This window comes from Mixophyes fleayi, assembly GCF_038048845.1.
Source record: "Mixophyes fleayi isolate aMixFle1 chromosome 12 unlocalized genomic scaffold, aMixFle1.hap1 SUPER_12_unloc_2, whole genome shotgun sequence".
In the NCBI taxonomy this organism is placed as follows: domain Eukaryota; kingdom Metazoa; phylum Chordata; class Amphibia; order Anura; family Limnodynastidae; genus Mixophyes; species Mixophyes fleayi.
The window spans coordinates 825,933-852,592 of record NW_027445896.1 but is presented as its reverse complement, the minus strand read 5'-3'; the positions used below and the strand labels follow the sequence as shown (position 1 = coordinate 852,592).

Sequence of the window (26,660 nt, the reverse complement as noted above, 5' to 3'; positions counted from 1 at the left end):
ACTAACGATGCTGATAATCCATGATGTGGTCGGACTGTGCCGAGTGCTGGTGACGTTATCAGTGGAATCACCAGTGCTCTGCTCAGATTTACTCACAAGCACCTTGGGAAACCCAGGTTGTACTGCAGGCGGAGGAAGCAAATTCAAAAATGTTCCTATAGATTTAGGGAGGGAGAACATTCTGCCTCATTTCTAAATCTCAGTCTCAAAATAACGCTGCCTTCATTTTTGCGCTACGTCATGCAAAAGCCATCAGTCTTTTCCCTGCAGGCAAAAGCAAAAATTTTCATTTGTGCTCATCACATTATCCTTTGTCCTGCTGCAAACCTGCACCTTTTGATGGATTAACTCTATATGAGACCAACAGTGATTTTAGCAATAAGACAGAGAAAAACAATATATTTTTAACTTTTATTTAAAAAGGTAAAGTATTAAAACACACACAAAAATACACACATTCAGAGTACATTGGTGTAATAAATAGTAAAAAAAAAAGTTAATTATCTTATAAACCTCTTGAGCGAGGTCATAGTTAATTATTATTATTAATTTTTATTTATAGGGCGCCACTAGGTGTCCGTAGCTCCAGGGACAAACGATTACAATACAAGGTGAGACAGCACCGTACAGTAAACAATAAGCACAGTAACTCGGTAAGCTTGAAACACAGCTAGAGAGGGGGGAGGGGAGAGGGAAGATCCACATACGATGGAGCCCAAGAGGGAGGGCACGGATAACAGGGAGACCCCCAGAGGGGTTAGGAGAGAGCGAGAGGGGTAGGAGGGCAGAGGGTCCTCGAGGAGGAGGGCTAGGTAGCTGGAGAGCAGAGTTATATGTGGTGGAGTGTACAATCTAAGGGGATAGGTAGACAGACTGAGAGACACAGGGGTGAGAGGGAGAGAAGGGGGAACGGAGGAAGATTCAGGGAAGCGGGATGAAGAGGGAGAGGCAAAAGATAAGGTAGGAAGTTAAGTGGGAGACTGGAAGGCTTTTAGAAAAAGGTGGGTTTTTAAAGCCCGTTTGAAACTGGACAGATTAGGGGATGTTCTGATGAGTTAATGTCATTGCTCAAATCTGCAGTGACTTGTAGGTGCAGGGTCAATCCACAATTCATTTGATACTCACGACAATAATAGGTACTTAAAGTATTGTGCGCATTGCAGTATATACAATATACTTTTGCAAATAAAAATAGCATAAGTCATTCAAAGGGGATCAATTTATTGGTTAACTGAACAGGAATTCATTGCAGACTGTCAAAGGTTTTGAAAGATTACAAATTATAGCTTGTAATCTGCCAGATGAAAGTCGAGGAGAGTTTAGGGGGTATCTTTACTAAACTGCGGGTTTGAAAAAGTGGAGATGTTGCCTATAACAACCAATCGGATTCTAGTTATCATTTATTTAGTACATTCTACAAAATGACAGCTAGAATCTGATTGGTTGCTATGGGCAACATCTCCACTTTTTCAAAGCTACAGTTTAGTAAATATACCCCTTAGAATTCAGGAAGAGTATGACCTTTTAAATTACTTTTGCTATTTTGTTTGCAAAACTACTTTAAAGTCCTATCTATGTTATGGGAAACACATTATTACTTTCTCTTTGTTTCATATACAAATTCATATATTTACATACAAACAAATCTTCCTTGGCCAAAGGCTGCTGTTTATTTTTGTTTTCCAACCATCTGGTACTTCACTGTCTAGTGAGAGGCTACACCTCAATACAGAACGACCTGGGGGTATATTTACTAAACTGCAGGTTTGAAAGAGTGGAGATGCTGCCTATAGCAACCAATCAGATTCTAGCTGTCATTTTACAGAATGCACTAAATAAATGATAGCTAGAATCTGATTGGTTGCTATAGCCAACATCTCCCCTTTTTCAAACCCGCAGTACAGTTCTACACTGGAACATCCAACGCTGTCGATGACTGAGGGATCTATTTATCAATAAAGCCCAGATGTGGGGGATATAACTGATTTTTTAATTGCCTCTTATTGTCTCTTTTATCGTCTATATCAGTTCTCAACGACCCTTAGTGGTAAGAGTTGACATACAATTGGTTTGGAAATTCTCTTTAAGATATACACATGCGTGGTCGCAGGACTGCGCACCTGCAGATGTTGGCTTTCCTTTACATGCGGAATTTTTTTAATTTTTTTTTAAAAAAAATAGATAACATGATTTTAAAAATAACAATAAATAAAAAACATTTAGATATTAAATAAAGCTTTATTCAAATAATAGTTTTATCTGTTATCATCATCCTGAGAGATGAGATGGTAATATAACAGCTTTTGCAGAGGTACAAGTACCTTACCAATATTAGTAATATGAAGTGAAACAAAATGAAAAAAATCAATCTGCCGGAATGTCTAGGAGACTCCCACAATTTGGGGAATCTTCCTGAATTCTGTAGGCCACCCTTCCGGGACCAGATTCAGTTCCTAGTGAAGAGTGACTGAGGGCCGAAAATTAGGCAAACATGGTTACCTATTGATTTTTAATTAGTTTTCAGCCAAGTTGGACCATGGCACCCATCCACATTATGTAGTTGTCTATGACACTCTCAACCCTTACAGTGTTGCGGTCGGCTGTGTCAGCGGCTGCCAGCTGGGATGAAATTAGGAAGGGGTGGAGCTGACAACTTTCTAATAAAGACTGTTGTCAGTGAGAATTTTTTTTTTTATTGAAAATCAGAGAAATCTTCTGTTGGGTGCACATCCCGTTTCTGAAAAATGTTATTTTATCAAATATTCTTTTTAATTACCCGTTATCCATTATCTCATAATTTTATCCTCTAAACCAAACCAGACATGAAAATCTCTTCTTGTTTTTTTCCCCCCATTCCTGAATTTCCATACAGGGGACACAAAAATATTCTCTTCTGCAATATTATATGCCACTAACTCTCATAACACAAACTTAATGCTGCCATTATCTGATTGTAGTTGCTAATGAGACTTTGCTGTACTTATTGACCGCTAAAAATAAACATAAATAGAGGACATTTCTCCAAAGACAAGCATATTTATATATAAATAAGAACTTGTCTAACCAGTTTTTGAACCTGTAAATACAGTGAAAGGTGATACAATGATTACACAGCCAAATCCTTTTCTTCACACAGCTTGTCCACATTTCACACTGCAGTCGATCAACATGGCCGACATGACGTCTGCTGCGCAGAGGAAATGACTGCAGTAGTCATCTGTATAAAAAAAAGCAGAATCTCACATTGTCGGAAATTGCGGTAGAAATTTCTGCTTATTTATAGAGGTGCGAGGAAAAATGAATAGAGATTTCTGTCAAATCTCCATCGCGAAGTGTCTGGCGGATGTTTCCGGAGACACTTTGCGGCTAATTGAATTTCCCCCTAACAGTTATGATTTGGGTATGGTTTAGGATTGAGTTTATGTGTGGTTTGGCCAGAATGGGTGTGATTCGGGTGTATAGGGGAACAAATATATCTCAAAGTCAGATTATGGGTCTTGAAAAGTGACTGAGGAAACCAATAGCTTCCAATAGGTCTGCACGGACTTCTATCGAAACTGTGAGCACAGTCTAGGGGTGTCTCAACCCCCTAGGTTTTTCACACATCACCAGCCTATGCCAAGGCTGCACAAGGGAAGCCTTATCGCAGTGGCCGCACCAGGGCCCAAAATTCCTCTCCGTAGTCCCGACTGTGGCTAGGGTATACAACATGACTCAGGGCACCAAAGGTTATGTGCCCACTGGTGTGCATTAGTGTATAGATCTTCTCCATATATCCCAATGTTCTTTTTATGGATTATTAAAGAAAAGTGTGCTGGAACGACATGATTCCCAACTGTCCCAATTTAGTCCAGACATTCCGTCTAAAAAAGGGTGTGGTTTAACCGAAAGTGGGTGGAGTTGTATTCAACTGTGTTCATTTGTGGGAGGGGGTTGGTCAGAACATGGGCGGGGTTATTTTTTCCCGCTGTCTGGATTCTAAATGTTGGGAGGTATGGAATGAATTAGTGTATATTTTCCATCTATTTCCTGTTCTAATGCAGCAGTATCTCAAAGAGAGAGGATTCTCTCCACTGATCTGTCATATTGTAATAGAACTTTCAAGCATCACGTAATTTGTGACTTTTACATACACTGATTGATGATATCTGAGGTTATGCTATTGTTCATTAAAGTTTAATAGAATTTTAAGGGGTTTTCCAAAGAATGTTATTGTTAACGTTAACAGGCAGCCCAGCAATTCTCTATAGGTCATAATAGTCAAAATAGAACACAATCATGGGAAACTTCTGTCATTTACACCCATTTAAGATAAGCTTAGGGGGTTTTTTGTTTTTTTTGCTAACTTGATTTGCATGAAACACAAAATAAAATCCACATGCTTCATGTTTGTGATGATAATTTTTGCTCAGTTAATGCTTGAAATTTAAGCACCAGGGGCCTGATTCATTAAGGAACTTAGGCAAGAATTTGAGTAAGTTTTCTTACTCAAGTTTTCTGGACAAAGCCATGTTGCAATGCAAGGGGTGCAAATGAGTTTATAATTTTGCACATAAGTTAAATACTGGCTTTTTTTTCATGTCGCACACAAATATCAACTTTCAGCGTACAAATAAAGCTATCAAGTATTTATGTGCTACATGAAAAAACAGCCAGTATTGAACTGATGTGCAAAATAATAAACTAATTTGCACCCTTTGCATTGTAACGTGGTTTTGTCTAGAAAAATTAAATAGGAAAACTTACTCAATTTTTTGCCTAAGTTCTTTAATGAATCAGGCCCCAGATGTTTTTTTTGTAGTGTCCCATTAGCATCAGGTCACTTTCTCTGAGTTCTTAGTAAGCAGAGGTAGGTCTAATCTGTCTGCTCACAAGAGTGGCTAAATTGGACAAATACCTAAGGGACAGAGGCCAGATCATACAAGGTTCTTTTGGATGATGACCACATACAACTGTCTGACAATTTTAAGACTGTCTGGTTTCACATCCGATCAGGCGTTGGTCAAACTTACTGGTCCTCTCCTGCAGTAAAGTGCAGCGATTTGGGGCCATTTTAGTATAATAGCCAAACTGGCCAAGATAGTTTTAGAAGATAGATCAGAGGAAGATAAAGTGCAGCGATTTGAGAGCCACAACCTAATTTATATGAGGTCTCACCTTTGTGTAACAACAATCCTTAAGTGGTCCATCTCTTCTACTATCTCGTGTCAAGGGAAGCATAAAGACTTGCGAATTCCTGGTGAGCAGGGTTTGGATGGTCAGCACGCTCATCATAAGACAAATTCTGCAAAAAATTAAATAAATTACAACTAGGTTATCAGCACCACCTCCCACATGCATACCACATATATAAATGTTAATATTCAGTACTAGTTTAGGGTTAAATTGTATCAAGAGACTCCTCTAGAAATGGACGTTGGGGGATTTAATTTCCAAAGCATTGGCCATGCGGGTAAGACACTGCTTGTAATGCACAGGATGACACAATACCGTATAACTGTCAGCTGACACATAGGACCGTCAGCTCACCTAATGTAGCATAATTGCCAGCTCACACATGGGACTGTCAGCTCACATATAGGACTGTCAGCTCACACATAGGACTGTCCGCTCACACAGTTTATTGATATATTTTGTCCCTGATGCATTAAAGAACGTAAATGCCGATATGTGCCGTATTTTCTGTAAAATCACTCTGCACATGGGCAGAGACGGACTATACGCTAGTGAACGCAAAGACATCCAATTCATCTTTGAACGTAAAGGACTCTTCCGACAGGCTGCTATTTCATGGGCAGAACGGGGGAGGGAAGATTCGTATGCGTGCAGGCAGTGTACAGTAAGGACATGCCAAGCCGCTGCAAAGTCCGATTTAATCTTTGGGTAACTCTAAGGTACGTCTTGTTCAAACGTATCACTTGCACCAGCTAGTAGTAATAGGTGCAAGTGCTGAGTGATGACAGCTGTGTATGCATGCTAACATGCCTCCCAACATTTGGAGGTCCGATACCGGGACAAAGAAGCCACGCCACCGTCACCGGCTTGCGCAGTTTGCGCATGCGCATAAGCGGCGGTTGGACAGTTTGCGCATCTGCAGTAGCATTTTTCGGACACGACTTGCCGCACTTCCTCCTAGACCACCGGGGAAACTGTCTGCTATGTCCTGGTATCAATATCAGGACAAATTGTAGGTCGGGCGGGATAGCGGGACAGTCCACTGAAATCAGGACTGTCCCACTGTAATCGGGACACTTGGGAGGTATGTGCTAGTACCCGTATGTTTTTGGAGTGTGGGAGGAAACCAAATCACCCAGAGGAAAACCACGCCAACATGGGGAGAACATACAAACTCCACACAGATAAGGCCATAGTCAGGAATTAAACTCATGATCCCAGTGCTGTGAGGCAGAAGTGCTAACCACTGAGCCACCGTGATACAGATCAACCCTCTATTCTGAGCTGCTAAAATCCTGTTGTCATTAGAAATGAGAGTATTCCTCCTTACCTGAATGCTGACATTTGGAGACTGATAAATGGGTAATTCAGGTGTGCAATACTCCAATTCAGTGTGCCCATGTTCTAAGAAAAAAAAAAAAAAACATTATCTTCAGCAGAAACAGACATTATCTGATCCATACAGACACCTATCATCTACCCACAGTGCTAGTCATTGCTAGAAACAGCGCAGAGTAGCATCTCTCTGCTATTACATGTCACTTAGACAAGTACATGTTTGGTGGTTTAAAGGGATTTTCATTTCAACTGATTTAATAATGTGTATATAGCAACCTGCAACTTTTACTAAATATGTTGCTTTATCTCTCCAGTTCCCTTCTCAGCTTTTCAGTCATGTTTTCATACCACCAGGCAGTGTAGGATACACATGTTCTCTGTGCAGTGGATTTAGTTGTATACACAGAGCAGCTTTGTGTCATATCCAGCGGCAAAGAAAAAAAGACTGCCTTAGGTATAATGACAAGGCTGAAAAGCATGGATGGAAACAAAATAGGAAAAGGACAATATTTAGCAAAAGTTCAGGATGATATGTAATTCAAGTTTTCTGAAGGTGGGAACCTTTTTTAAAGGCACTTTTGTTGAGATAGAAGACTCCATGGGGTATATTTACTAAACTGCGAGTTTGAAAGAGTGGAGATGTTGCCTATAGCAACCAATAAGATTTTAGTTATCATTTATTTAGTGCATTGTATACAAAGACAGCTAGAATCTGATTGGTTGCTATAGGCAACATCTCCACTTTTCAAACCCGCAGTTTAGTAAATATACCCCTATATGTTTTCTAGCCTTTAGTATGTGTTTACCTTCACTCTACCCAATAAATAATATAAATATGCTAGACATAGGGGTATATTTACTAAACTGCGCGTTTGAAAAGTGGAGATGTTGCCTATAGCAACCAATCAGATTCTCACTGTCATTTTGTAGAATGTTCTAAATAAATTACAGCTAGAATCTGATTGGTTGCTATAGGCAACATCTCCATTTTTTTAAACCTGCAGTTCAGTAAATATAGCTCATAGTTTTATACTATCCCTCCATACAGTAATAAAAATATGTTTTTATATTCTATATGCATTTTTAAAGCGTATAAGAATAAAACTTTCAGTAACAGATGGTGTGCATCTGTAAAAACGATAGTATATACTGTATACACAGATGGTTTATATGTTTATATGCACTCAGAGACCACGTAGAAAACGTTTGAAGGAGCCTTCAAGATTTCTGGATTGGTCCAACCTTCCACCCTTCAAATTTCTAATCCTACTGATTTTCCTCTGTTAGTTTCCACTCTGCACTTTGCTTCCTGCTAAACGAGGAAGGGGGCATCAGGATTCTCTTGCCTTCTGAGCAGAATTTGATTTTGGAGCTCATTAGCAGCATTTTGAGGGGGCAAAAAAAAAAACACTTGTAATGAATATGCATACTATATACATTTTCTTATGTTTTTTTTTAATTTGTCTCCACTGAATGATCTATAGTTGTATAGTAGATCCATTAATTACATTTTAAAAACGTTTAGATTCCTTCCCTTTGATTAAACACCCCCAATAGAATAAAGTAAACGCACTTACCTTTTCTTCTTATTTTCCATATTATTAGACCCAGAATAATTAATAGTAAAAGGATAATAATGGATAATAAATACAAGTACTGCCGAGGTTGATCTGTAATAAATTAAAACAAGTGAAAGAATATAAATAAATTGAATAGTACTGTATTTAATTTTTCAGCCGTGCATACCCTTCATCCGTCCCAGTTTTGGTGGCACAGTGCTGGTTTTTGGACAGAAAAGGGATAGGTCTAAATCTATCCGAATGGAGTTGTGGTCATTAGACATTGGGGTATATTTACTAAACTGTGGGTTTGAAAAAGTGGAGATGTTGCCTATGGCAACCAATCAGAATCTAGCTGTCATTTTGTAGAATGCACTAAATAAATGAAAGCTAGAATCTGATTGGTTGCCATAGGCAACATCTCCACTTTCTCAAACCTGCCGTTTAGTAAATCTAGCCCATTGGGTCATGGTTGTGAGCATCATCGGCATTGATTGAGTTAATGGGAGGCAAACCAATGTGTCCCAATGTCCTGTATTTTGCAATATGAGTCATAGGTTTGCTTTTTTTTGTTTTCTTTTAGAGTCTCCAGACTTATATCTGGAACCTGGCCTAATTTTGACCCTTGTAAAACCTCAACGGTTTAGCAGTCATATATCTTAGAGTTTGTAAAAAAGCAAATCCTGAGGGGGGAATTCAGTTGGGCGCGTTACTCTTTCAAGTAACGTGGCCTGTGCACTATTACCGTTATTATGGTAATATTTTTAATATTTATTGTTATGTAATTTCACCCTGAAGATACATTGTAATATAGAATCAACTGAAAGCAAATAATATATATCATTCTTTAGAACGGACTTTAGTGTCTTACTCATGTTTCTGGCCTTAGGGTAACACCAGAATATACCTTGTACAGTTGACAAACAAGCTTTAACATATGCTGGTGTCAGTATAAGGTTTTGCTTAACTAAGCCCATAAGGCACTCAATCTTTGGCGGCACAAAGCCCGCCACAATCGCCTTCTCACCTAACTTATTTTCTTTAAGTAAAGAAAATCTCAGTCTTTCTTATTTTCCCTTAGATATAGTGGGTCTGATTCATTAAGGTAAGTAAGGCAGAAAATTAAGTTCAATTTCCCCTGGACAAAACCATGTTACAATGCAAGGGGTGCAAATTAGTTTATTATTTTGCAAATAAGATAAACACTATCTGTTTTTCCATCTAGCACACAAATACTTGATAGCTTTATTTTTATACTGAAATGTAAAGTTGATCTAGGACATGCCCTACCCCAATTATAAATCTGCCCCTCACATTTTAAATTTACCTCCCCCTCCAATGCAACATGGTTTTGCTCAGGTGAAAAGTTACTCATTTCTTTTGCTTTAAATCAGGCCCAGTATTTATAACTCCAAAAAATCCCAATTACAGTCTTGGTTTGTCCTAAATTGACGAAGTTGGGAGGGATGTCCCAGCTGGCAGTGGTGAGCGAGTGCCACAAGCCCCAGAAGCAGGTGCCCCGTATGGGTGACCACGCCCTTTGTGACTTGATCACAATGTTGGTAGGTATGCATTATTTCTAGTTAAACAAATAAAAAGTTGGACTCATGCTCTAGGCAAGCAAAGAGCCACCTCTCAGCTTCTGCACACCCCCCCCCCCCCCAAGCCCTATTGTTTAATCTGGTCTAGGTAGGTTTGCCATAACTTGTAAAATCCAGTCTGTGAGAACAGAGACTCTGACAACATGGCGCATGGCACAACACTGTTGTGGACACTTCCTGTTCACACTATGTTACCCCTAGTGTCAGAGGAATGTCTAATGCTACTGACAAATGGTTGGCAGTATGAATTTCTGTATCACTATTTAGCAGCAGCTGGCTATTCTTACTAACACTGGACTCTGAACACCTTTAAATGTTCCAGTTAAAAGGAGGAGAAATATAGGACATCTTCTAGTTCTTGGCCTTGATAACCTTAAGTTACACAAATTATCTGACACCTCGATATTAATATCTCACCTATAGCAGGACATTTCTCTCGAACATGGACAGAGACGTTCTTCTGATCCGCTGGGTTATGTACTATGCACAGGAATTCCATGTCCCAGGACTCAGGCTGCAGTGACATCTTGATTGTGTTTCCATTATTATATATCTTGTACTCAGTACCACTGTCTCTGTATTTCCAAGTATAGGACAACACTGATGTGTTTGTGGGGACATAACAATGAAGAGTATCATTACACCAGTCACCGGTTACGTTCTTCCCTTCGGTACGTATATCTGGAGTCGGGACAGGTTCTGTAAACAGGAAGAACAGAATATATTAATGTGAAAAATGCAACCTCAGTATATTGTCAACATGATAAGAAACAGTCCTCCATTGCATAGCATAGATGTCCTGTGACATGTTCCTCCCATAGACATACAACCCAACATGCCAAGAAACAGAATATGGGACTAGATTGACCAACACTCCTCTGTCTCGTCCACACTCCCAAACACCTATCAAACTACAATGCCAGAGATCATATCCCAAGTTGATAAGCTGCAACTCTTTGGCTAATAATTAGCACTGTGTTAGAATATTGCACTGACATATTATGTAGCGCTGTACATTGAGGGAATACAAATGATTAACATAATGACATAAAACAAAACAAGCCTACACCTAAAGCTGGGTACATGCTACAGAAAATTTCTCACAATGAGATATCGGTGACGATTTAACCAACAACTGAGAGTCCCGATCAGCAGCCGATTCATGTTTACACTCTATACACGTTGTACAAGATTTACCTTCAGATCTGTGCTCTACATCCGTCATAACCATCGGTTGAAAAGATGGTGACTCTGTAAACTCAATGGAGATCTATGGACACTGCCGGTCCTGAGTGCATACACACTGCAGGATTGGGGCGACATCGTTCCATTATTGATAGGGATTTTTAGTTGGTTTCCAAAATCAAAGCAACCGATACGCTGTGCTTAGGAACTATAAAACATGATCATCGGAGCGTACACACTAATGCAATATCTGTTTACCGAGTGATTGGCATGATAATTGGGTGAAAAACCTGTAGTGTGTACCCAGCTTAAGATGTGCGGGAAATCTCGATACATAACACAGTGGAATAATAATTATAGGTGATGACGGGAAGAATCTGTGTGGCAGAATCATTATCAGCCACCAATAAAAAACAGCTATTGGCAGCTAGTATTTCTATGCAGCTACCAGTGGTGTGGTATTGATTTAATGAGGAGAGGCAGCGGAAGGTGGAGACATGAAAGATGAACCAATCAAGGGAAAGATGTCAAGACAGTCATCTGCTGGTACCCATGACTGTCCCTCAACAATTACAGTTGTGACCAGAAATATTGGCACTTTTATCAAATATTTTTTTTCTAAACATAAGGTGAAATTAACAAAAGTATTTGGTCGCCACAATTCTTTCTCTGTTAACATACAAAACCTTTGTTTTTATTCTGAATTTAATACTGTATATCCTTTTAAATAAAAAAATGAAAAGAAATGGCATTAGCAAAATTATTGACACCCTAGACTTAATATTTGGTATCATAGCCTTTGGCCAAAATAACTGTAATCAGCTGTATACTATAGCCATGGATGAGCTTCCCGCACCTCCCTACTATAAGTTTGGTCCACTCTTCTTGTGCAAACTGCTCCATTCTCCAAGATGTGAAGGCCCCATCTCCCAGCTGCTGTTATCACACCTTTCCACAGGTGTACTTTGGGATTCAGATCTGGAATCATAGTTGGCCACTTTAGGACAGTTTATCGCCTTGTCTTGAACCATTCCTGGGTGCTTGTAGAAATGCATTTGGGGTAGTTGTCCTGCTAGAAGACCCATGACCTTCGACAGAGACACATCTTTCTGACACAACATCGCACTCCAAAATGGTCTGGTAATTTCCAGATGTCATGATGCCACACAAATATTCAAGGCACCAAGTGCCAAATGCAGCAACCCCAAAGCATCACGGAACCTCGGTCATGTTTGACTATAGGGAAGGTGGTCATTTTGCTTTCTGTAGACATTGGTATGGTGTGTTTTCCAAAAAGTTCTAATTTGGTTTCATCTTCCCACAGGACATTCTACCAGCAGGAATTTGGCTAGTTAAGGTGTGTTTTGGCAAACTCCGGTTGTGCTTTCTTATGTCTCTTTCTCAGCAGGAGCGCTCTCTTGGCTCATCTACCCTATAAGAATCTTTTGTTGAGTTGGAGACAGAGAGCAAACTAGTCATGCATGTGTTTGAGGTTAGTTTGAATCTGTTGATCGAGGTGCTGTCTCCACCATTTGAATAACCCTGTGCTGCAATCTTCAATCAACTTTTTCCAGGGAAGTTGGCTACAGTGCTATGGGCTTTAAACTTCCTAAGAACATTATGTGGAAACAGGAACATCAAGGTCTCTGAAGATTTATTTATAGCCTTGAGATTGTCCTTGCTTGGCTACAGTTTTCTGTCTAACCTACCGAGACAATTCTTGGTCTTTCTTTCTTTTCTCCATGATCACTGCCTTGCACATTGTGACACGAAACAAGAGAATCAGTCCTTTTCTCTGTTCAAGCTCATTTTATTGGGCAGCACGGTGGCTCAGTGGTTAGCACTTCTGCCTCACAGCGCTGGGGTCATGAGTCCAATTCCCGACCATGGCCTTATCTGTATGTAGTTTGTATATTCTCCCAGTGTTCTTGTGGGTTTCCTCCGGGTGCTCCGGTTTCTTCCCACACTACAAAAACATACTAGTAGGTTAATTGGATGCTAACAAATTGACCCTAGTCTGTGTGTCTGTCTGTGTGTGTGTGTTAGGAAATTTAGACTGTAAGCTCCAATGGGGCAGGGACTGATGTGAGTGAGTTCTCTGTACAGCGCTGCGGAATTAGTGGCCCTATGTAAATAAATGGTGATGATGATGATTTCAGCATTATCATAATCACCATTTATTTATGAAGCACCACTAATTCCGCAGCGCTGTACAGAGAACTCACTCACATCAGTCCCTGCCCCATTGGAGCTTACAGTCTAAATTCCCTACCGCACACACAACTTAAGTAGAAATCTTGACAGCAGCCAATTAACCTGTCAGTATGTTCATTTATGTTTAATGATTGATTGTGTTTTTATTGCAGGCGAGGCTCAGGTGTTTGCATTGATGATGTGTTAGTTCACAGGTGATCAGTCAAAGCCTAAACAAATACTTATTAATGCAAAGGTGCAACTACCAGGGTATAACTGCTAGGATTTCTAGTTACAGAGTATTATCTGTAATGCTTGAGACTTGGGGATTTCCAAATGAGGGGATTTGCCGTAAATTGGAGCTACATGTAAAATAAAATTGTTTAGCAGAGCTCCTAGTAGTGACTGTAGAAAGTGATTGACAGATATCACCAAGCAGCAGCAATTTATTGATACCGCCTTTTTTTTATTTGTTTGTTTGTTTTTTTAACTTTCTGACATCTAAATCTCGCCACAGTTGGGGCATTGGGAATTCCTCCGCAGGATTACACTAATCTAGTTAAGGCATTTAACGATTGTTACAGCTAGGTGTGTGTTTGTAACTGGTGGACTGTTGTATGGCTATCCCACGCCACAAATGGATTGTGTGCACTGTGGTGATTTATCTTATTGAGTTGTCAAACTACTCAAGCAATCAGGTTCCATCATGTCATCAACAAGTAATATTAGAAAGTGTGCAGGTGAAACAATATGCCTGAGAACTGTACATATACGGAATGTTCAGAAGGTAATGAGGAAGGGAATGTGATACACACATATATATCGTCACCAAGAGCTTCCTCTTAGGCTGGGTACACACTACAGAAAATTTCTCCCGACGAGATATTGTTAACTATTTTACGACTGAAATACCCGATCAGCATGCCGATTCATGTGTACACACTATACACGTTTTACTTGATTTGCCGTCAGATCTGTGCTCTTCATCTGGGCATCACGGTGGCTCAGTGGTTAACACTTCAGCCTCACCGCGCTGGTGTCATGAGTTCAATTCCTGACCATGGTCTTATCTGTGTGGAGTTGTTATGTTTTCCCCGTGTTTGCTGTCTGTGTGTGTATGTTAGGGAATTTAGACTGTAAGCTCCAATGGGGGCAGGGACTGATGTCCCTGCGGAATCAGTGGCGCTATTTAAATAAATAAATAAATGATGATGATGATGATCTGTCAAAACCATCGGCTGAAAATATTGTGACTCTGTAAACTCTATGGAGGTCTATGGACACTGCCGGTCCTGAGTACATACACACTGTAGAATTTGCCCGACATAGATTTTTAGTCCGTTTTAAAAAATCTAATTAAATGATACGATGAGCTTTGGTACAATAAAATATGATCTTTGGAGCATACATTCTAATGCGATATCGAACCTAACAGCCGTTGATCATGTGATTGGCACGATAATCAGGTGAAAATCCTGTAGTGTGTAACCAGACTAAATAAACTGTGCAAATAACAGGACTGAAGTAGCAGACTTGCACACAAATTGCAAAGTCCAGAAACAAGCCAAGGTCAGGGGTTCCACATAATCAGAGTTTAGCCAAAGATCCGGTTACCAGCAAATCAGTCATGAAATAGCCACAGGCTCAGAGATTATCGTGCTAGTAACAAACACAAGCTTTGTGAGGCTGTGAAACAAAATACCCCAATTTAAAGGGTGACAAGCAAGACTCATCAGAAGCAGCTGGAGGGTGAAAAAGTGACAGTGGAAGAGAAGCACACTGAGCGTGCTCCAGATACAGAACTGAAGGCTCATGTCTTCTTTTCAATGTTTGGTCAAACCAGGTGCTCCAAATTATATAATAAAGCACCTGCTCTGAAAACTCCAAATCCCTAATGTCCAGATAGATTAACAGGACGCCATCTTATCTATAAGTATAATAATAAAAATCAATATTATATGGTGCTCGGAATTCACAGCATATCTGAGAACTCTTTGAAAAGTGCAATCTCACTTTAATATGGTATAGTATTGCTTAAATGTATGACATTACAGGATTAAGAAGTGTAATCCTACAGTTCTCATAGATATCGGTTTACTTGAGACAGAGCTATAAAAATTTCTACATGTATTGTGCTACTACAATTAAGTTATATATTTTTCCTTTTGAAATCCACACATTGGATTCTACTCAGCAGCATTTTACTCAAGTATAGGAACGATTAACCGTAATATGCTGCTCACCTAGAGGTTACCTATAATACATTACAGAACATATAACAGTTTTGGCTAACCTGTGACACTCCAGGTGTTGTGAAACTACAAGTCCCAGCATACCCTCCCAACAATAAGCTGCTATATATTGGCAAAGCATGCTGGGACTTGTAGTTTCACAACACCTGGGAGTAAATGTATCAAGCTGAGAGTTTTCCAGCGGGTTTGAAAAGTGGAGATGTTGCCTATAGCAACCAATCAGATTCTAGTTATCATTTATTTAGTACATTCTACAAAATGACAGCTAGAATCTGATTGGTTGCTATAGGCAACATCTCCACTTTTCAAACCAGCCAGAAAACTCTCAGCTTGATACATTTACCCCCTGGAGTGTCACAGGTTAGCCAACACTGACATATCTATTGCACCCCTTGAGGCATTAATAATGTGAACATATTTTAAAAACACCTGAAACAAATTAACATATTTGTTAGGTAAAGGGAGTTTCCACTTTTTTATCTAATCTCGTCCCTTCCTATTAATAGAGCGTCCAGCCAGTTGCTGTATTTTGCAGGATTCTGGGATTTTTGGACCATCATCTTCAATCCTGCTCAGTTTCCCCACCAAAGCACTGTCATTGGGGGATTTAGTAAAAGTCATATTTAATTTGAATAGCTTTTAATTGCAGTGAACATGAGACACTCCCTATGTAGTATTGTAAGATAACCCAGTAGATGCAAGTGAGTGACAAATAATAACTTATGAGGATAATATAATACCTAAGACAATCTTTCACGGTCAAAAGTGTTATCTTATTGGTCCTTTGTTTCTGGAGTTTAACGTCATATTCATATATCACAATACATGTCTATCACAGCAGACTGAGTCATTGTTGCCGATAGCAGTATCAAGCTTAGACCATAAGGCTTTTACCCTACTGGGGTCATGAGTTCAATTCTCGACCATGACCTTATCTGTGTGGAGTTTGTATGTTCTCCCTGTGTTTGCGTGGGTTTCCTCCGGGTGCTCCGGTTTCCTCCCACAATCCAAAAACATACTGGTAGGTTAATTGGCTGCTAACAAATTGACCCTAGTCTGTGTGTGTGTATCTTAGAGAGTTTAGACTGTAAGTTCCAATGGGGCAGGGATTGATATGAGTTCTCTGTACAGCGCTGCGGAATTAGTGGCGCTATATAAATAGATGGTGATGATAATCAATGTGTTCCCATAGACCAGGGTGTCCCAAACCCAGTCCGCAGGTACCCCTAACGAGTGCAGGTTTTACAGGTGACAAGGGAAATAATTATACCACCTGTAGATCTCTTACATTGTGCCAGTCAGTAATGATTACACCTGTGCTCCAGCAAGGAGATTAGGAAAACCTGCACTGTTAGGGTCCCCTGAGGTTTGGATTTGGGAAATCCTGCCTTAGACCCATGTGTAATAAACTCCACCATGTCCTTTAAATGGCTAATAATGTCACCATTGCGCAACTGGTAATCAGCAAGATCTCAGTTATATAAATATATATATTTATATTTAATTTGATGTATATTAATAGGCTTTTAGTGAAGAACTAGATGAAAACTATCACTGATGATGGGTGAGGGGGCAGTGAGGAAGGGCCTGGCGCTCTTGCGCTCAGGCTGGCGTAGCCCAACCCTGACGGCTGGGCCTGTATCCACCTTTACTCTTGTTTGGGCAGGGGGAAGAAAGAAAAAAGATGACATATGACAGCACTTTGAATGCTGCAGAAAAAAAAAATAATCTATAATAAATCAAACGATATAAATAAATGTATACGAAAAATCATGTGTTTGAAGTAGCAGAGATCAGTAAAATTTATTACAATTATATACCAATTAAAACTACAAATATTTTCTGGGCTGTGGAGTACATGTGTGTACCAAACCCTCCCTCTGATTGTCACATATGATAGGTGACAATGGGAGGGAGGGGGTTAAAAGTGAAAGGGGTAGGAGGGTTGGGGGCCATTTGTAACAAGGTGAGAGTTAGGGGCATAATGTGACCAGGTGAGAAGTGTGTGCGGCAGGACACGGAAGTCTTGATTACATGTGAAACATATATTATGTGGTGCGACTGTACCTGCAGGGTTCACATGCCTACAGCCAGGCTCCCTGGTTCAGCTTAAACCCCCCACTGGGTATACCACCCTCTGTGTTAAAAGACAAAATATTCTGTGGAACTTAATGAAATTAATACATTTCATAAAATGTAGTGTTTCATAGAAAATCTTCAGGGTGTCCTGTGACAATCATATTTTGTATGAATATATTTATTTGACAACGTACCGTACACAGTAAGAAAGTAATAAGTGTCACGCGTTTCAAGATCTGTGAGAGTAGTTTGAGCAGCATAGCCACCGGTATCCTCCATCCTCAGGTCACTGATACGCAAAATTGTTCCATTATTAGACACCTCCAGTCGGTCAGTAAATTGATGGTTAGCGATTACCAGTTGGTTGTTTCCAAATGTTGCCAGTTTTATTTTTTTTCCATTGGTTACAAGGTGCCAAACAACATCTGTCACAGGAAGCGGCAGATGAAGATAATTGAACAATTCTACCGACTGGTGTAGAAGACCGTTCACTTGCACAGCGGCATCTCGTCCGGCTGTAAGAAGCAAAACACATTGAGTCAGAATCAAGAAAAGCACCGTACATATAATCCTCACAAATATTTGGTAATTGTTTCTCCATCATATTTATTACAACTATAATATACTATTAGAGATAAGCACATTTTTCAAAATTGTTCAGTGAAATATTCACCAAAGTGTCTGCAGCCACATCATCACCAAGCATAATGAATTGATATCGACTTATTGTCCAGGCTCTATTCATAGAATATTAATTCTGTAAAACGCAAATATTCAGATACATTGTGAAATGGTGAAGCAAGAGACGGAACATAACGATTGCATCCGGGAACGTCACACCTCTAGAAAACAGCTTGAGTGCAAAACTCAACATGCAGGAAAATTCTCCGCAACCTTTCCCATCTCTATATATTATTATAATCAGTGGTCGAAGTGGAGATTTAGAAGTGGTGGTATGAAAAATGTACGTGATTGGAATTTCATAGTTTTACAATAACAACAGGGAGAAAAGTGCAGTATGGCATACCACCGTATAACAGCTCACTTCAATCACTGCTTATAATAGAAGCTTTTAAAATTTGAGCTAATAGGACTAATTAATCAGCAACATGTGTCATTAGTAAGACTTTGCCCATATACACCGATCAACCACAACATTAACACCACCTTCCAAATATTGTGTAGGTCCTCCTCGTGCCGCCAAAACAGCTCTGACCTGTCGAGGCATGGACTCCACAAGACCTATGAAGGTGTCCTGTGGTGTCTGGCACCAAGACATTAGCAGCAGATTCTTTTTGCGAGGTGATGCCTCCATGACTTGTTTTTCCAACACATCCCACAGATGCTGGATCGGATTGAGATCTTGGGAATTTGGAGGCCAAGTCAACACCTTGAGCTCTTCGTCATTCTCCTCAAACCATTCCTGAACAATTTTTGCAGTGTGGCAGGTCACATTATCCTGCTGAAAGAGGCCACTGCCATAAGGGAATACCGTTGCCTTGAAGGGGTGTACTTGGTCTGCAACAATGTTTAGGTAGGTGGTATGTGTCAAAGTAAAATCCACATGAATGCCAGGACCCAAGGTTTCCCAACAGAACAGTGCCCAGAGCTTCAACAGCCTCCGCCAGCTTGCCTTCTTCCCATAGTGCATCCTGGTGCCATCTCTTCCCCACGTGAAGACATGCACCTGGCTGTCCACATGTTGTAAAAGATCTGACCAGGTCACCTTCTCCATTGCTCCATGGTCCAGTTCTGGTGCTCACGTGCCCATTGTAGGCACTTTTGGCAGTGGACAGGGGTCAGCATGGGCACTGTGACTGGTCTGCGACTACGCAGCCCCCTCTGTGTGTTCTGTCACCTTTATATGACCGGTTAGACCACACTTTCCAACTTATTATTTTTTACCCTCTGGGTGACCCAGAAAAGGAGTTTAAGTGCAAGTGCGGAGGGGAGTGTTACACTAGAAATCACATCACAATGTCGAGATTACGTCATCACTCCACAGGGGGCATGGCCAAAATCATGCAATTTGTTGTAAATAACGTAATTGTGGGAGAATGGCCTACTCTCCGGGGAGATGTACCCTGAATTCATGAGTCTCCCAGGCATATTGGAAGAGTGGACAAGTTTTTCTTAGGCAAATAGGAGTAAGTTCTAGATCAGGGGTCGGCAAGCCCTGCCACGTGGACCACTTCTCTCTGGTACGTGGCACTCCAGCTGTCTCACAGCCTATGACAGCCGAAACGGAGCTTCTGCGGATGCGCAGCAGCTCTGTTTCGGCCGTCCTTGGCTGCTTTACAGAAGAAGCTTCGGGGTTCCTGGAGAGGAAGATGCGTGTCTCTAAAGGTAAGTAAGAGCGGCACTAAAAATTGAGGGGCACATCCATGTCGCAGTCTATCAATAGGGTGAACATCTATGTGGCATACTATTAATAGGGGGGACAACTATGTGGCATACTATTAATAGGGGGGACAACTGTGGCATACTATGAATATGGGGGGACAACTATGTGGCATAGTTTGAATTGGGGGCATAACTATGTGGCATAGTATGAATTGGAGGTACAACTATGTGGCATAATATGAACTGGGGCACTACTGTGTGGCACAACGTTTATTTGCTGGTCCCATTACTGTTAATATGATATTAGCATCATAAAATGAGATGTAATTATATATACAAATATATATATGATTTTTTATGTACTGTGGATACGGGACTGATATTATTTGCTATACATTGTATATTTATACATACTCCATCTTACTATTTTGAAGTGGTCATGCTGTGGTGATCAGCGCCAGATATATCTCTTATTTGCTTATAATACTTTCTGGTTTTGTGGATATTGGCTGCTAACACCCTTGTTTTTATATAGTACAAAATGTGGAAATCAGCAAATAGGATTAACTCAAGGAATAATTTAAGTCAAAAGATCTTTGATAATAACCTTGAGAATGTTGATAAAAATGAAGAACTGGACCAATTATTTGGGACATAGAAAAATTATTGGTAAGGGAGACGAAGGCATGGTCGGACATTAAATGTCTACAAACATATTTGGAGGTTAACAGAATTCCGAGGGGTCTTAGACTCAATAAGGTACCCACATTTGGCCAAGATAATCAGGTTTTTATGGATCAATGGGACACCACACTCCATGAGTGTTCCTTAAAACTAATCAAACTCATTATAATGGAAAAAACCAACATCTTTAAAGAAGTAGAAAAAGAACTAGATATAAAAGAAATTCAATTAAAACCTTTTAAGGAAGATGTTAATTTCAAAGAGAATGAACTAGTGTTAAATAAAAAACTTGACAAAATTGAGACGGAAGTGATTAAGATTAAAGAACGAAAGTTCCACAGGGATAAAAGGGACTATTTACAGTCAAATGTTAAGAAATGGCCCAAACCCAAAAATAATTTTAGATTTATGTATGATGATCATGCCCAAAGAGGATTAAATGCCCCTGATAAATGGAGAAAGGTACCTACAAAAAAAGCTAATGAGACATACTCTAGCCCCAAAAAGACCAGGCAGGTCCGTTTTGAACCTATTCTTAGAAATAGGTTCTCTACACTAACAGTCTCAGACAGTGACACTGAGGATTTTTTATCACTGGGTCCTTCAGATCAGGAGAGATTACCTCAGCGCAAACACCATCTGAAGGAAAATATAAAGGTAGCTTCCCCATTAAAAAGACGTTATGTAGACGAAGAGGGAGAAGAGGAGGTACCCAGAAGTCACAGAAGGAGATTTCTGTAAGTTCCACTAATGGGATTTTTAATCTTTCCAATCATGAACTAAGTAAATCAGAGATGAGTGTACTCAACAAGGGGCTATCATTTGCCCCTACAAAATATCTCAATAAATTCCAAATGTTTATTGATGTACAAAAATATGTTCGTAAACTAACGTTGAAGAGATACTTTTCTAAACATGATACGGCCTGTCTAAAGAATTATGAATCACCTTCTAAATCAGGCCTAAAATTACCATCTAAATTCTATCCGTTAGAATCGAAAAGTAGTCACTTACATATTTTCCAAGACCTGGTTACTCAGGATCTTTGTTACTCTGAGAATGTCAATAAGAGTATGATAATCTTACTAAATTGGAGAAACAAGCCTTGAAAGATCTACAAACTAATGAAAATTTAGTTATAAAATCGGCAGACAAGGGGGGAGGGACAGTAATTTTAAATCGATCTGACTACGTAGCAGAAGCACATAGATTATTAGGTGACTCTTCATCCTATATATCACTAACTAGTGATCCCACTCAAGAATATATAGATTCATTATGGGTAATATTATGTAGAGGACTCTATGACAACATCATAAAAAAGGAGGAATTCCAATTTTTGTTTACATCTAATCCCGTGATTCCTATTTTCTACTATCTTCCGAAAGTCCACAAGGACCCAATAAAACCACCAGGTCGCCCTATAATATCTGGCTTTAATTCTCTGACTTCAAATGCATCGAAGTATGTGGACGTTTTTTTTAATAAATATGTAATTACCCTAGAATCATATCTTAGGGACACGAATAATGTCCTCCAGATATTACAAGATTTTAAATAGGAAAGTAACTATTTGTGGGCCACAATCGATGTCCAATCTTTATATACATCGATCCAGCATGAGAAGGGCATCAGTTCGTGTAGGGAATTCCTAGACAAAGATTTGTCTATCTCAATTAAACATAAGGACTTTATCTGTGACCTTATGTATTTCATTTTGTCCCACAATTATTTTAGTTTTCTTGAGTCCATCTATCTACAAACATGTGGCACGGCCATGGGCACAACATTTGCGCCGAGTTTTGCCAACCTCCATATGGGGAGTTGGGAAAACAAGTATATATACCAGTGTAGCGCTTACCTGGATAAGATCAAGCTATATAAGCGCTACATTGATGATATTTTAATTATCTGGAGTGGCAATTTGGAAGAATTTGGAGAATTCATGAAATATCTTGATAGTAACGAGTACAAACTGAAGTTTACTTGTAATATTAGTAAATACACAGGTTGAATACTTAGATTTAATTCTTACATCAGAAAACACTAGAATTGTGATAAAGAATTTTATTAAAAAAGTGGATACAAACAGCTATCTCCACTATAAAAGCTGCCACCAGAAAAAGTGGAAAAATAATATACCTATTTCACAATTCAATAGACTCAAGCGTAACTGTAGTAATAATATGGATTTTGAAGAACAACTTACAATATATTCCAACAGATTTAGGGAGAGAGGATATCCCAGTGAACTTATTGAGGAAGCCGCCGATAAAATCAAAGGACAGGATCGATCTGAAACTCTCAAATACACTATAAGACATACAAAAAATTAAATGGTCCCTTTCATAACAGAGTTTAATAAAAATGAGACAATCGTTAGAACAACACTCAATAAGCATTGGGGTATTCTAAAGAGAGACCCAATTCTATCTAGGATTCTTCCGGAGAAACCAATGATAGTCTTTAGAAAGAACAGAAATTTGAAGGAAATGTTGGCCCCGAGTCTATTATCTAATACATCGGGGATGCAGAAAAAACAGGCCACTTTTCTTCCGGATACTGTAGGATCTTTCAGATGCAATCATTGCAACATTTGTAAATATCTCAATCCAGTGAAAACTCATTTTATGAATTTTAATAACAGTAGGAAATATGTCATCAAACAACGTATGGATTGTTTAACTTCCTCTGTTATTTACATGCTGGAATGTCCATGTCAGCTGAGATATATAGGAAAAACGAAACGCCCACTAAAAGTCCGTATCCAGGAACATGTTCGCAATATTAAACACAGAATGGAGAGTCACTCTGTTTCCAGGCACTTTTCCCAGGCACACAATTGAGACCCTAGTTGCCTTAGATTCTTGGCACTAGAGAAGGTTTCATTGTCTGTCAGGGGAGGTGATCTCCAACAGAAACTCTCATGCCGCGAAATGTTCTGGATTTTTGAACTGGGTACACTTATTCCAGCAGGTCTTAATGAGAACTACGAAATAGCTCCTTTTCTGTAGTTACTCATAATTTGGCAGTTATTACCTTCTCTGTTATACCTTATTTTAGATTTGATGCCCATTACTTGTCTATCCCTTCCCTAATATTAATGCTATGGCAACGACAATTCCTTTAAATTGTCTTAGATATTTGTATATATCTTATTCTTATACCTTTTTTTGCTTAGTCTCCACTTAGCTTTTGTGGTCTATTATAGTTTTAGTGACACCTTGGTAGTACACTGGAATATACTGTTGATTATATGTAGAAACGTTGTGAGTGTTATCATGCTGTACACTAAGGCAACAGTATTATTTAATTACTTGTACTATACATCTGTCTATACACAGTTTAGACAACTTTCTAGTGGTTTAGACAGATGACATAGTTAATTTTTTCATATAGATTCAAATAATACATATGATAATAGGTAGGACTTAAAGCAATTGTGGTCTAACAATGACCTGGAATTATACTCTAGTCATTATATTAATTAATTTATTTATGTTTATGTTATTTTCATTTCTGTTGTCTTTTTGTATCTGTATTAATAAAGTTATTCTGTTTGTTGGCGCATGCGCGCTGACGCTGCGCATACATCAATTATATCAATAAAGTTATTTTTTTTTGGGCGCATGCGCGCTGACGGGCTCACGCTGCGCATGTATCAATTTAGTATGGTTCCATTATAAACAACGTTAGATAACATAAGTTCAAATAATACTAGAAAAGGTTTTTATGCAACTTTGGGGGACCTTCCCTATTTATTTATTTATCTATTCAATTGATCATTTATTCATTCAGTGGATCACTTCCAAGTTTGCTTGTATGTCTTTTATATCTTTAGCAATAAAGCTATTTTCTATGGTCTGCGCATGCGCGATGAGTGGCGGTCACCGCGCATGTGCTAATTAGCGTGGCTGTGTTATAAATAGCTTCAATATGGTGTACATGTATATCTTATGCTCCTGATGAAGTCTTGAGTTGTGCAAGACGAAACGCGTTGAGCTGTATCCAGTGTGTTTTTCAATACCTCATGTGAGCGCTTTTATTACATTTTATTAATTTTTTTATATGCATACCAAAATATCTTCCTTTTTTTCAATCTTATGCATTTTCGCCATCTGGATGAGGTTTTGACTGTGAAGTCATTGGTGTTGCACATGTTTTAATATTCTCCAGAAGTGGGATACTTCATGATATCTGGTACGCAGATTTAGACGTTTTTTCTTGTGCACTTATATGGGTGTCATTTAATTGGTAATCTTGGGACACCAATCCCACACACCCCATAGGATTGTGGGGATTTTGGTGATATTGCCCTCATTAAGAATACTACAGAGTTATACTATGTTTGCTTTTTCCGCATTTTTGTACTGATCGGTGGAGATCTGGAGGACTACAAGTACAGCAAAGACTACTCCACTATCTCCTAAAAGACCCATCATTGTTTACCTTACGGTACGCATGTTATTGCTCTATTCCACGTTGTATATATGATATATCACTGAGAGGCGCCCTGCTTGTCTTTCTGTTGCAGTAATCCATTCCGTCCGGATTAACCATCTGGCGTCAGGCTATCGAGGCTGCCACTCTTACAAGAGTCAAGTGATTTTTTATGTACTGTGGATACGGGAATGATATTATTTGCTATACATTGTATATTTATACATACTCCATTTTACTATTTTGAAGTGGCCACGCTGTGGTGATCAGCGCCAGATATATCTCTTATTTGCTTATAACAAATATATATATATATATACACCTAACTGGCACACCTGGGCTTGACTAGATTTTAGCTGGCACACTGCTCTAGATGGATCTGTGCGTGATATAAAGTGTCCTGATTTTTCCATTACAAAAATGACTGCATCCCTTTACCTTTTCCATTTTCAACAACTACAGATATATAGAAGAAAGTTTTTTTTCTGGTAAAGTTCTTTGTTTGTGGACGAAGGTTTGGAAGTGCATTCTGTTAACAGGCTCTGTTCTGCTCTGACAAACAGCAGAACATGGACAAGTTTGAGGGAGAGGTGATTAGGCAGCACAGACGTCTGTGAACACCCTTTAGACCATATATTAGGAATTATAGGGTTATTTATTAAGATTCTTTTATAGGACTGGTTTTGCATCGCTGCTTAACACAGTGATATACAACCACCTGGGACCACGATTTATCAATAAAATATCACCGGGCAGATGAGCGAAACTCAGCTGCTTCGTAGATAGGGAGACCCTGCAAATCTTTTCATTGTTGGTGACACTTTAATGGATAGAACAAAGCACTACAAGTGTCAGTATGCATATTGGGCGCAAGTGCATGCTGGCACTTGTAGTGCCACAGCTGTGCAGTACAAATGGAGAACCTATCATGAAATAATAAAGTGTTATCCCTGTCATAATGAATCATTGCCCTCGCTAGCAATAAAATTATATTGCCAGATTACTATCAGTTCGCCCTTTCATATATCTACTGTTTTGAAAACCGCCAATTTTCCTTAACTAGACAAAATGACACTTATTAGTTATCAAAGTAAACAGGAGAATTAAGGCAACCTATTTAAGGATAAAGTTATAGAACTGCATTAATTGTTTTAAAATAATCAAGAGTATAATCATGAAAAACTGTGTAAAATGTGTATGATCACAAAACTACAAATTACCCCCGGTAATTAAGGGGTTAGTTAATTCAGCCCAAGTAACTGTAATAGCAAATTAGAGTTAAGTTTGGGAGCAGAGCATTGTGTACTGGTAAAAGTGGATAAGTGTTAATATGAAGACAAGTAAGAACCTTATGAATTAAACCCAAAATTATTTACCCTACACTACAGGGGTTGAAGGGATACAAAGTAAGTATACAGGTAACTAATCAGCATATAACAGTATAGTATAGGATGAATCTTATGACAAACAATTACTACTATCTCACAATCTTTGTTTTGAAATACTACGAAACACAATGAATTAGAGAACAGAAATGTAGAACATTGTAGAGAATAAGCTCAGGATGAAGTAGTAGCTTATTATACTGTATATTTGTAAAACACAGTAGAATAGAGTCAGTTTTGTACATTGGAGTCCGGAGATGCTGCTCTGAGATGTCCCCAGTTCTACAACCCAGTAATAACTGATCAATGTTCTGCTGGTCATATATATTACACCTACCTGACACCATGAGAGGCAGTAATACAGACACCAGACCTACAGCCGTGACCGTCATGTTGTGTGGAGACAAAGCAATTACACAAAGAGAA

General features: G+C 39.1%; 2 protein-coding genes across 5 annotated transcripts in view; one reads left to right on the top strand and one right to left on the bottom strand.

Moving 5' to 3' along the window:
* The window catches only part of LOC142112083 (SLAM family member 5-like), a 346,313-nt gene that overhangs the window by 148,933 nt on the left and 170,720 nt on the right, over nt 1–26,660 (top strand). The gene's annotated exons all lie outside the window — the stretch shown is intronic.
* Nucleotides 448–26,660, bottom strand: LOC142112088 (SLAM family member 5-like). The gene is made up of 7 exons (XM_075193934.1): nt 26,572–26,660; nt 17,577–17,897; nt 10,091–10,372; nt 8,091–8,183; nt 6,506–6,579; nt 5,158–5,284; nt 448–3,217 (listed from the first exon to the last, which is right to left on the bottom strand). Exons 1-6 carry the CDS (start codon nt 26,624–26,626, stop codon nt 5,198–5,200), a joined length of 912 nt encoding a protein of 303 aa, XP_075050035.1. The 5' UTR covers nt 26,627–26,660; the 3' UTR covers nt 448–3,217; nt 5,158–5,197.